Raw genomic sequence first — 12,745 nt, forward strand, 5'->3', positions numbered from 1 at the left:
TGCTGGTATGAGACTTTTCCATTGGTGGCTTGGCTCATTCTGCAAAGAAAGTCTGAGTAAACTAGGATGACAAACATAAAACCTTTCTTTGCAAAAATCTTTAGTCCAAATTTTTTTATCAACTTGAGAAAGTATTGGGAAATAAGCAGCTGATCACATCTGCCCCGAAGAGATTCCGTCTTCAGTAGGACAGTAGAGTTGAGTCAAGGCAAATGATGAAATGGAAAACCCGCATACAGACCACATACAACTCTTCACATCCCTAAACCCTTGTCTTTTGACTAACCTGTTCGCTAATTATTCACACATTATCAGCTCCAGTGAATAATTCTAATGCCTGATGGAAAACAACGCAAAAAGCCTTAAACAGAACCTCCTTAGTCTCCATGCATGTCATTGCTTTTGGGTGTATTTGCCTCCCAAACTGTTGAACTTCTTCATACCTCCCTCTGCCTGTCTCTGCATCCATGCAGTTGTTTCTTATTTTACTGTCTGCCCTCATTGCTGCCAGTTTGACTGATGGTTTGTTTGTCTGTTTGCACAACTCTCATTTTCTTTTGACTTGGAGCACCCATGTTGTGTTGATCAGGATGCCACCACATTTTTTCCCCCCCTTTGCCCCACTTCTTCCTTCTGTTCCTTCCCTGACTCTCTCCCCCTGTCCTGATTTGGAAATGCTTCGGGCTTCAGCAAATGATGGTGCATATTGAGATAACTGAAGAGTCATATGATCTAATAATAATAATTCAGCATTACAATCGGTGCAATAGATGTAAGCTTTGAATGCAGGGATGGATTGTTCCTATTACAATAGAGCTGTGCCATAGTGGTGTTTTTATGGTTTTCTGTTGGGTTTGGATCAAAGCAAATCCAAGCATATGGCCCAACAGGAATAAGGGGAAGTTCATATCTGACCCTCACTGGGTTCATTAATGCACCAGTGAGCAGGCTCTACTGTCCATTTTATTGATAGGGCAAAATACCGCCATCTGGTGGCAAGATATCTCATTGTCCTTATTTTCTGCATTGGTTCATCTAAATAAGAGTTCCCTCTCTTTTTATCTCTTTATCACCTGCCGTAATGGTGTCGATATGTAAACAGCAGATACAAAAATACTAAAAAGACCAAGAAAGTGTTTTTGATGTCAGCGTGAAATTTTGTGCTTTCATGTTGTGTCCAGCTCTGCAGCCAGAGATCCAACTTCCAAATCAGCACATACTTTTTTAAAGCCTCATTTTGTTCCGTTGCTGGTCGTTTTACATTTAACCATTTTTATGTCTGAAGATAGTTTTTTTAGTTCAGTCACATTATCTGCTTTTACCCCAATACTTTTGCTTTACTATTTTTTAAGCATATTAAAAATAAACAAATTAGGAAATAATCACGCTTTGTTGTTATCAGGGCTGGGTGATATTCCCTAAAAATTGCTACTATGCATTAGGGATTTATAGTGATATATTCAGGGTTCCTATACAAATGTGAAAATGTAGGACATTTGAATTGATATTTTATCTCATTTCTTTGCCTAAAGGCTAAAAATCAGAAGGCTTGTTAGATTGTCTTTAATTTAGACGATCGTTCAGATTCCACTGTATGATTTTCAAATAATTAATTTGTGTATTATGGAATTAAATAAATGTTTGATATGTTACTGAAAGCTTTGATTCCAGTTGCAGAGGTCAGATAGTTCTTGATCAGATCTTCTCCAGATCTGTCAGTTTTCACTTGGCAACATGGCGCTTCAACTCCCTCCACAGACTTTCTGTTGAGTTCAAATACGTAGACTGTCTAAGCCACTCCAGGACACTGAAGTACTTTGTAGTTTCTCTGGCTGTATGTTTGGGGTCATCGTCATGCTGGAAGACCCAGACACGACTTGTCTTCAGTGTAAGTTGTTGCCTAGCAACACAAGGTTGTTCCATAACACCTATTTGCCTGTTGTCCTTCTGTAGCCCACTCCCCTAATGCCGGTCTACAGAGGTTTAAGTCTTATTGTTTGAGAGTGTGGAAAGATGTCTTTTATACTGGCATTTAGTTCAAACAGGTGTAGTTAAAACAGGCCATGATGGAGAGTGACAGGGCTCTGTGAGAGACGGATTTCTTGCTAGTTGGTAGATGATCAAATACTTATTTCATGAAATAAGTTAATAATTAATGACTTAGAAATTGTATTTGATTTTTTTCCACTTTTCTTAGATTCTGTCTCACGGTTGAGGTCTGTCTATGTGCCATGAAAATTAATTTTTGCAAGTGGGAAAACTTGAAAAATACTGCTGGATGGTGCCAAGCACAAAACTGACTGTTTACCAGCAGTTTGAGTGGAAACATTGTGCTATGTATACATTCATGGAAGTAGATGTAGAAAATATATGACTGAGGACTTTATTAAACAATTAACATTAACCTGCGAATGACTGAATGTACTTTAAAATGCTTTCAGGTCCTCTGGGCTTGATAAAGTGCAAGTGCAGGTCATTTCCCCTTATTTGACCCCTTTATTGATTGCTTCTGTTTGAAACAGCAGTACACACACAAGCATAACTGACGGTGCTAAAACTCTCCCCCTGGCTCTGATTGGTTGTTTCTGACTGAGTTGTGTATCCCAGCACTGGGAGCACTGGGAGAAGGCAGAGGCACTTGAAATTATCTGGGGTTTTAGGGTCATGTTGATGTGCTGAATCCAAAAATCACACTGGTTTTGCTCAAACAGGTCAACCTTCAGAACTATGAAGCAACATCAGCATCAAAATGCAGGACTTGTTCTCACATCTGGATCAGTTTCCAGAGAATCTGATCAATGAGTGAAGAGCAGGAGGAGAGATTCCCTCAGGACAGAAAAGAGATGGAGAATTTTACACAATGAAGACGTGATGTTCAACTTACGTGTACTTACTCTTATTGATGTTTATTATTCAATTTACAGAAATCCAAGTTTGTGACATTTAATTATACACTATAAATATTAATTAATACACAATTTTTTTCTCTCTTAAAACCTTTTTTGGATGAGAAATATTAACATAAATGAACTGATAATGTCAAAAAATGTCATCAATTCAGTCAGGAGATCAAATTTCTCTAAATGACATTAGAATAAAAACCTGACTTGACCGAGAAAAATGGATGTTATTTTTGGATTCAGCTGTGCAAAATAGTCCTAATTCAGTTAATAAAACATGGATAACTTCCAGAAAATCTCTTTTTGTAACCAGGTCTTATCTGTCTTATTGTCTTATGCTATACCGTCGCAACATAGTGACAGTTTTAACAAATATGCAAAAAGCAGATTTTTTTAAAATAAGAGTTACATACTGCAGGTTTAAGACTGAACACTTGTAACTCATTTTTAGAGGGATTTTTTTTTTTGCTTTGTTGTCTCCAAGATGCTCCAAGAAAAAAGGGGGTAGGGGGAAAGATACTGAAGCATTTAGGGAAATATTCAGTTCAAATCTTCAATCAAACCAGATGGTTTTCATTGCATTTCTGATGTCTCAAGATGAACAAAACTCTCCATGCTGTATGAAATATCGCCCAGCCCTACTTGAGACTTAATTCTGCTTTGACAGACTTATTTGCTTTTAAATAACAGCAGCAAAACATCTATCTCAGTAATAGATGCATAAAAACAATGACTGCATGGCTATCTTTAAGGATAATGTGTTTATACAGTGCACATGAATTAAAGTGTTCAAAAATGAAAAATGCAGCTTCCTGTTTCAGACCTTTTGTTTTTGCAGTAGATGTTGTCTGTAGATGAATGCTGTCAATGACCCGTTTCTACTCATTCAGCTGCTGGAGGCATGGCCTGGGCTGGGTGTTTCATTTATTTTTGGAGACCTCCAATAATCCTCCCCTCTCCCTCTGACCTCATCTTCAATCACTTGTTTATACTCTGTTGTCTCTCTCGGATCTCCCTCCCCCTCTACCTTCTTTCCTTCTTACCCATCATGCCCTCTCATGCCCTGCTCTTAATCTGACCGGTTGAAGGATGGATGACGAGGACGGAGAAGACGAGTCGGGTGCCTCTCGCGGCGTGCACGATAACCTGTACCGTGTTCACATGCCCAGTCTCTACAGCTGTGGCTCCAGCTATGGCAGCGAAGCTAGCCTGCCTGCCACAGCCCACACTGTCAGCAATGCCCCCGTCACTGAATACATGTGAGTTAGCACCAGCCGCTAGCCAGAGGCTACCAGAATCAATGCACATGCAGGCTATAGGCAGCTGATGCTAGCCTTGTGTGGCCCAGAGTACACAACCTAGACATATTTAGTGTAGTCATGTGCTCTGTGACCAACCTGTCAGCGTAGAAAACTCCTCATTAGATCGCCTGTTGGAGTGATAGGAAAACTCCTGCTGCCTCTTTTAGCCGACCTGCCTGTTTATCCCCACAGTATTTTCAGAAATCAGATAAATGCAGTAAAGACATGTTAGCGGCCCAGTGACATAAGTTATAATGTCACCATGCATGCATGTGGTTGCCACAGGACTGACTCCCTTGCTCAGAACAGAACAACTCTTAAAAAACTTTTAATGTTGTGATGCTGCTTGTTGCATTTTGATTTAATTAAGCACATCATGTTAACTGCAAGCAGAAACTGTGCTGGAATAGTTAGTACGGCTTTTTTAGTGCTTTTGCACTAAAAACTGTTTATCTCTTTTACATTTTGTCACATTAAAACTAATGTTTAATGTATTTTAATGAGATTCTCAATGATAGGCCAACAAGAAAGGAGAACAAAAGTGTGAAAAGAAACAAAAGTGATGGAGAGCTTTTTAATTGTTTACTAAAGTGAAACGTTCTGCCACCCAGAGTTAATATTTTACAGAACTGTATTTTACAGATGTACATCCTGTCTCCATCAGCTCTCCACATGGACAGAGCTTTGCTTGTTCTTCTTTGCAAAATAGTTGAGTCAGACTGGATACAGGGTGCCGAAGCATCATCTGTCAAGTGTTGCCATACATTCAACTGGCTTTAGGTCTGGACTTAGACCAGGTTATTCTAACACATGGAAATACTCTGACTGTATGTAGGACTGTTGTTCTGCTGATAGATGAATCCCTCAGCCAGTGTGATGCCTATTGGAACCTGTGACAGGTTTTCTTCCTGTTTTAATCATCTTAATTTTCCACTAAATCCCTGCTGAAGAAGCTCGTGTGCTTCAGTGTGTTTGGGTTGATGGTAGTTATCTACCTCACATGACGTTTTTCCTGTAGGCCAAAAGGGACAACCTCGATCTCATTTGACCAGAGTGCATTCTGTCACGTCTACTGTGAAGGATGAGGCTTGTGACAAACTGGAGACAGGACTTTCTTCTCATCACTGTCTTATAAAAAAGAATTTGTAGGATGTTTCACTTGTAGTTGTCCCATTGAACTGGAGCTTGGTACTGGAATGTTGTTTTTGTAACTTAATCTGCACCTTTCTGGTGTGAACTTTAGTTCTTTGTGATACCTGTTCTTTTAATGCGGTTGTTTTTCCTGGATTTTATTTAGAGGCATCTGATTGAAGGGGGCTGAGTAAAAATGATCCTCAGACTTTTGTGATGAGCATAAAAATCGTACATTAAAGCTTGTTCTTGTAATGTGATAAAATGTAAAAAAGTCTATAATACCTTCTCAAGGCACTATGTATTTACAAAGTCAACATACATATTGATCAAATCCAAACATTTTAAACAGTACTGTTGATAATAAATTAATCTAAATATATAGGCATGTATCAGTTTCCTGTGGCTCCTCACATTTTTTGTTACACGATAAGAAATATTTAACTTTTTGTGCACGTCATATATTGCCAAGTTGAAGGTCCCTGTTTATCATTGAGGTAACAGATCAGTTATGATGAGCAGATTAGAGGTCAAACACAGACCAGGAGCTCAGCAGCAGGGTGAGCACATTAAATAAGTAACCTCTTATTTCACAATGCAGGAGCCAGAACGCAAACTTTCAGAACCCCCGGTGTGAGAACACCCCCCTGATTGGCAGGGAGTCCCCTCCACCCTCTGTAAGTGCACACTTTCTAGATCACACGCTCCCTTCTACTGTATTCCAATACCCACAGCACGAAGCAAACCCCACAGAGATTCTGTTTGTCCTGCCGATAACAAGGGTGTGAAGTTTTTCCCATCTCAGTCGTCTGACATGCTGTGTGTGGATATTGGAAGGTAGTCCTCTTTCCCTTCATCCCTGCAAGTGTCATCTGTGCTCAAACTAGACAGTGACCATGGTTCAAGCTTCATGAGTCATTTTGGCAGCCTGGGACACTGGAGCTTAAAAAGAAGAGGTTTTTTTGTACCATTTGCATGTGAATTGAAAGAGAAATTGTTGTTTTGATTTGCCTGTAGTGTCATGTTGGACACAGAGTTGGCCTCTATTTCTGATGTATAGTGGTTAACATAGTGGTGAACATTTTTCAGACTGAACTCGTGCGTTTTTGCCGTTCAGCAGCAAAACCTATGTGGAAGAACTGCAAACATACTCAGATCTCTTAGCTAAAATGAATTTCAGGTGCATCTCAATAAATTTGAATATCATCAAAAAAAATCTATTTTTCCACTAACTACAATTTAAAAAGTGAAACTCGTACTATATCGATTCATTAAGCACAAACTGAAATACTTCAAATGCTTGCTTGTTATGGAATCTTCATAAAACTCATCAGCAGAGAGAAACATGAGATCCTCCAGGTGTGTGCTGGTTCTGGATGTGATGAAACACTTTGGAGCAACACCAGCAGGTAACACAGCTCCATCAGTATTCAGTGACAGTGTGATGTGTGGACCACTGAGCAACACTCAGGTCGTTTTTCTCCTTAAAATGGTTCTGACACACACGGGTGAGTGTGTGTCTGGAGGCTCTGACTCCTCGGTCTGTCCCAGCCTGGTCCACCTCTTCTAAACCCCACCGTGGGTTTTCCTTTTCACAATCCTCTCCTCTCTGAACTACTGACATCATGTCTCTGAAATTCCAAGCAAAAATGTAGAAATGATCAAAGTAACAAAAAGGATGTGGTGCTTTCAGACCTCAAATAATGCAAAGAAAACAAGTTCAGTTCATATTCATTTAGAAACAACAATATTAATGTTTGATCTGAGGAAGAGTTCAGAAATTAATAAATAACCAGGAGGTTTTCAGTGCAGTGGGCTCTTCATTTTTTCCAGAGCTGTAGATATTAAAATTCTTTCTTCTTGGTCTTTTGTAATTTTTCCTTCTCTGAGAAACTGAATTTTTAGTTCGACTAGCTTAAAACCATCAGAAAGAAAATAAGTGCTTGAAACGTATCAGTGAGTTCGGAGTTTGATTGGAATTGAACTGAATCCATGAATTTCCCTTTCGGATGAAACTCTACTTTATTGAGATGCTCCTCTACTGGTCGTTGTGACTTTGACAGTTGCTGGGCTTGTTTGTTGGTGAAACCCCCCTCACATTATATCAGCTGTAGATTTCATGCGTGTGGATGCTGTGGCCAGCTGAAGCCGAACCGTTCAGACACGTTCTCCGCTCGCTGCCGCCTGTCCGAACGCAGCTCATCCCCCTGAAACACTGGAGCCCAAACCTCTGCAGCTCCTTTTCTCCCCCTCCTTCCTGTTCCACACTGTGTCTATGTGTGCACATGTTCTGGTCGAGGTGTATGTGTCTGCTGTTTCTGTGCCTCCCCCCCGTCACCTTTCACCATCCAGCAGCCACACTGCCACTTTGCTCCCACCTCCACCGTCCAGAGCTTCCACAAACGGCTGAATGACGGCAGCTCGTTGCTTTCACAGGCAGCGCTGACCGTCTGCCCTCCGCAGGGATGTGGAAACACAAGACCCCCTTTTACTGTGACTCCCACATGAAACCACTAACGCATACCAGGCTAACCCACTACATCAGAAGTAGACTAACTTCAAAGAAATCACAATAACTTCATGTAGCTCTAATCAGCTGCTACTTAGTGAATGACTGCTGTAGTCAGATCCTGGCTGTCCAAATGACTGATCCAATGACCTGTATGTGTGTGTTTATCTCCTTCTACCTGTAATTGACACCAGATATTTACATAAACTGTAAAAAAGTAAATAAAAAAATATTTTCACTAAAACAGTTTTACATTTTAGACAAAAAAAATAAAAAAATCACCAGAATCAGAGAATTTTTTTAGATTTTTTTTTTCCATTCCTAAACTTCAGCATGGTCATTTTTACGAGACAACCCTAACCCCTCCAAACACAATCTTCTCACAGTAGTTTACTGTCATCTCACTCCGGTCCCTCTGACAGCTGCTGATTCTGAGAAGTTTTTCTACCTGCCTCCTGTCTCTCCTCTTGCCTTCTCTGGCATTTATAAAACAGAAATCATTTTCCTCATTCTAACTGACCTAAAACAGGACGTTTGGTCTGATTTAACTTCAGATTGTGTCTTTTTGTTTGGTGAGTGTAAATATCTGGTTTCATCCATTGAATTCTGCTCTTCTAAAGCTTACAAAGACCTGATATCATTCTCTTAGCTTTACCAAATTGTTTGACGGCATAGTGCATGTAAACTTTTAACTTTGAAGAGAGTTTTAAAAGATTCTCTCAGTATTAGTATAACTAGCATAAGTAATTTTGGTAATCCTGATGGATCTAAATCAGACAAAGTTCAGTGTGATTTATAGTCAGTGGGGAAAAATAGTATTTTGTTGTAATATAGCATGTAAATGTTTGGATTCAGCTGGATTTGTCAGCTGATGCTCTGAAGTACAAAAGAGGTTTAATTATTCCACTCATGTTTCCTTTGTCTTGTTCCTGTACCTTCCTCTATGCTTCTCATCCTCCTCCTCTTTTGCTCTTCCTTCCTCCTTGTACTCCCTCTCTCCATCCAGTACACCTCCAGTATGAGAGCGAAATACCTAGCCACCAACCGACCGGAGCAGAACCGCCGCTCTGTTCCCAACGACCAACTGGATCCCTCCAGTCGGCCTAACCCCGCTGCCCGGCCTCAGTCCTCAGTCCACTAGAGACCAGTTCAACACAGCACTGCCTCAGCCATGTTCTCACAGCCAACAGCTCTCAGGACGGAGCTCAGCAGGATCCCACCGAATCTGTTTTTAAGATGAAGCCAGAAGCCACACATCGGGTCTGAGCGGCTCCCCGTTTGTCCTCCAGGTGGATCCGGCTTTGAGCGGCTCGTCCAGCTCAGCCTCTCTCTGCCGTTCCTCCTCCTGTTCCTCTGATATCTCCTCCTGGGATGTATCTGATCAATCCCCCCAGCTCCGAGACGCTTTTACATTGAAACAAATCGCAGCCAGACACACACACAAATACACACATTGTATAGAGCTGTAAATAGTGCGACATGCGCTTTATTCTGATTTCATGAGGAGTAGACTGTTTAATGCTTTCTGGTTATGTGGTGGTCTGTGTGTTCATCATGGAAACTCTTCACTGTACCATTTACACAAACACATGCACACTCACACACACCAACTAAATGCTCATGTGTGTAAATAAGTCAGTGACTCAGAACGCCGTGACAGTAGGTAGGAACTGAGCTGCGCCGCCACGTTCACATTCCCTTTTCAACTCGTCTTTTAAGGCTCGGATCGTCGTGTCCACCGTCATCGTGTTTACGTGCATGTACAGCACACACACACACACACACACACACACACACACACACACACACACACACACACACACACCAATTAATGCATTCTGAATTGAGCCAGGAGTTCTGTTGTACAACACACACGTTTATCTGGGAAGTGGGAGCTGTGGAGCACGGATTAAAAAAAAGAAAAAAAAAAGCTCAACTTGTGCCAAATAAACTGACTAATGAAAATAAAGGATGCCTGATGCTGTTCTCATCTCCTACTGCCTCAGGATGACTCATAACAGAAAAATGAAACGTGTAAGGAGAGTTTTTTTTTTTTTTTTTTTGGTGTAGCTGTCAGCGATAAGGGAATAGGACAAATATTTGAAAAGGGAATCAGCGGACACTATTTGCAAGTTAAAGCCTGTTAGGTGCTATATAAAGCTGTCAGAAGGTCAGGATGGAGAGGGAGAATAAAAATGTTGCTTTTTCCCTTCAGGATTGTGCTGAGGGACATGCAGTGCCTCAGTGTTATTCATAGACCTTCAAGTTTCTCCTCTTCCCCCATTATAACCACAAACATCAATTTATTTTGCTGAAATTTTATTTGATAGACCAACAAAAAGCAGATAGTTGTGAAGTGGATGGATATTTTTTTCTGATTAAAAAGCACTTTTAGTTGCCATGACAGCTACAGTCCCATCAGGACCTGCTTCTTCCAGTTTCTGGAGGCTCAAAACTAAAATGGCTCCATCTCAGTCAGATAAGATAGAGAGCTTCCAGCAAGTCTGACCACAGACTCTTGATCTGGACTTTGACTGGACCACTTTAACACACGATAATGCTTTAGTGAACCTCCACCTCAATCTCGAGTCTTTTGGAGGTTTCTGAACAAACGCGTCCCTCACAGCGCAACACCCCCACCGCTTTGTTTAAAGTGAGTATGTTGAGTAAAGGATGATTTGAAATGATTTTTTCTCATATTTTACTTTGCATTTAGACTACAATATTGACTTTAATTCTAATTGAATAGCACTTTCTGCCTGTGGTTTGGATGGTCTCCTACATGTCTTGTCATTTCCATGATGCTGTTTGTTCACTAATCTCTTCCAAACCTCTGAGGACTCCACAGGAAATTCATAATGAGTTTAAATGGCTCCTTTTACCAAGTAGTAGACTTCTGAAAGCTCTTGGTTCCACTGGATGTCGGAGTAAAGAGGATTAATCAAATAACATATTTTATGTTATTTGTCAAAAAAAAAAAGTAAAACTGTATTCATTCATCAGTCCCTTTTGTCTGCCACATGAAGCTCCACTAAAATATATTGAGGTTTGTGGTTGAAATGTGGGAAAACATATGTTAATAAAACAAATTTCTGTTGTCTCTGAATGATAATTGGGTCACAGAAAATAGTTTTACTTAAAATCATTAACTTGTCACATGGTGATTTTTGTTTTGTTTATTTAGGATGTGATACTGTGACCGAGAATAGTTTTAAATTTTTTCTTTTATATTCCTGAACCTTTCCTGTTTAAGTTTTTTTAAGCAGTTAATCTTGCCTTGCACCATTGGGATAATGTTTTTAAGTTGTTGTTGTTGTTTTTTCACTCAAGCACAAGTTCTGTGGGAGGTGACTCTATGAGATGAAGAATTAAAACTCACTGCCTGTGATGGGACACTGCCACCTGCTCTAAAGCTCTGTACAGTGTAAAATAACAAACTGTAGTTGTGAACCCCTGTGTGTGGCATCTCTGCAGCATGATTGGCTGATGTTCTCTCAGTGTTGGTCGATCGGTGTGGCTGGGCTGCCTGAATAGCCTGAGTCACGTCCATATCTGCACACACACGGCGTGGCGTGATTCTGATTCTCGTACATGCCTTATTGGCATTGGGGCATTGTTTAAAATCTCTTTCCATCATCTAGTCCTGTTTACATCAAGAGCTGGGGCAACGCTACTATCTCCTCACTGATTTGCATTATAGGTGGCACAGTATAGACACATCTTCTCACCCACCGTTTGTATAGAAGATTTTAATATTGTCTGCTTAACTTAAACAATGGCCACCTCTCGTTGTAGCGAGACAATCTCACACGTGTGGTTTTACTAGGAAGAGAAAATGTCCGTGTTGCGATGCTACCTATGTTCTAAGACTTAACCGTGTTTTCTTGCACCATTAATGCAAATGATGTTAAGATCTGTGGGACAAGTCACTAATGAGTGGCCTTTAATATTTATAAACTCTTAAAAAAAGTCATACCACTTTATGTTTTGTTTTTTTTATTTCTTCTGTCTTTTAAAAGAAGACTTTAAAAATGAATAATGACTAGCTAGTTTTTGTTTTTTTGGAGGATAAGGAGAACACATCCCCCATTAATGATGAATGATTCTCTGTATTGCAATGCTTTAATAAGACTATTTCAGTGTTGTCTGTTCTCCTGAATCCTGAGTTGTATCTGACATTGTGTGCAGTAGGATAAAGTGTAAAAAAACAGTAATTTGTGTGTGTGAATGTGTGTGTGTGAGAGAGAGAGAGATGCCAACAGGACTTCATATACCTGTGTGCAGATGTGAGACAGTGTTTTCTATTGGTGTTTTTATTTTCTGATGGTTTTAACTGATATTAACAATTTACATGTCAAAACTGTGGTAATGATTCAGCCTGGAGTAAGTGTTAAAAAATGAAATTAAACATGTTTAATGTACAGATCACGGCTGCTGCTTTTTTGTTTTGACCTGGTTAAAACAACCATATTTTCCCCATCGGATGGAGAGCAAGGTTGTAAAGATCCCCTAGAATTTTCTTGTACACTCGTGGCCATTGTAATTTTTAAAACTAATTTCAATTTTGTAATCACCAGAGTACAAAACCGGAAATTGCACCTTAAAATAGTTCACTTTCTTCATTAACTGCCAATTGCCAGCAGATGTCGCTGTTCAAACAGTGTGTGGCCATGTCCGCTCACTTCCTGGTATCATACTAATCCAGCTAGCAAAATGTGATTGGATCAACATTGAAATATGGTTAGGCAGAAATATTGAATTCACGTTGAAGCAATATATTGTCCTTAATTTAAAACGTCATAAACCCTTCTAAATAATAAATTCCCAGATTGAAAAACATGTTAATTCAATGTTAATTATGATTAAAAACTTTTATACTCATAAACTTTTATAGAAGAAACAAA

At 39.9% G+C, this 12,745-nt stretch overlaps 1 protein-coding gene across 1 annotated transcript in view; it reads left to right on the forward strand.

Annotated features, from left to right (window-relative positions):
* ttyh3b (tweety family member 3b) overlaps nucleotides 1–12,264 on the forward strand; it is a 35,091-nt gene extending 22,827 nt beyond the window's left edge. The window contains exons 13-15 of the mRNA XM_014974395.2: nucleotides 3,989–4,159; nucleotides 5,934–6,009; nucleotides 8,848–12,264. Of these exons, the coding sequence (XP_014829881.1) occupies nucleotides 3,989–4,159; nucleotides 5,934–6,009; nucleotides 8,848–8,982 (382 nt within the window). The 3' untranslated portion in view covers nucleotides 8,983–12,264. The remainder of the gene's footprint in view (nucleotides 1–3,988; nucleotides 4,160–5,933; nucleotides 6,010–8,847) is intronic.
* Nucleotides 12,265–12,745: the final 481 nt, after the last annotated feature.

This window comes from Poecilia mexicana, unplaced genomic scaffold (assembly GCF_051168715.1).
Source record: "Poecilia mexicana isolate PSO_F unplaced genomic scaffold, ASM5116871v1 scaffold_2, whole genome shotgun sequence".
NCBI lineage: Eukaryota > Metazoa > Chordata > Actinopteri > Cyprinodontiformes > Poeciliidae > Poecilia > Poecilia mexicana.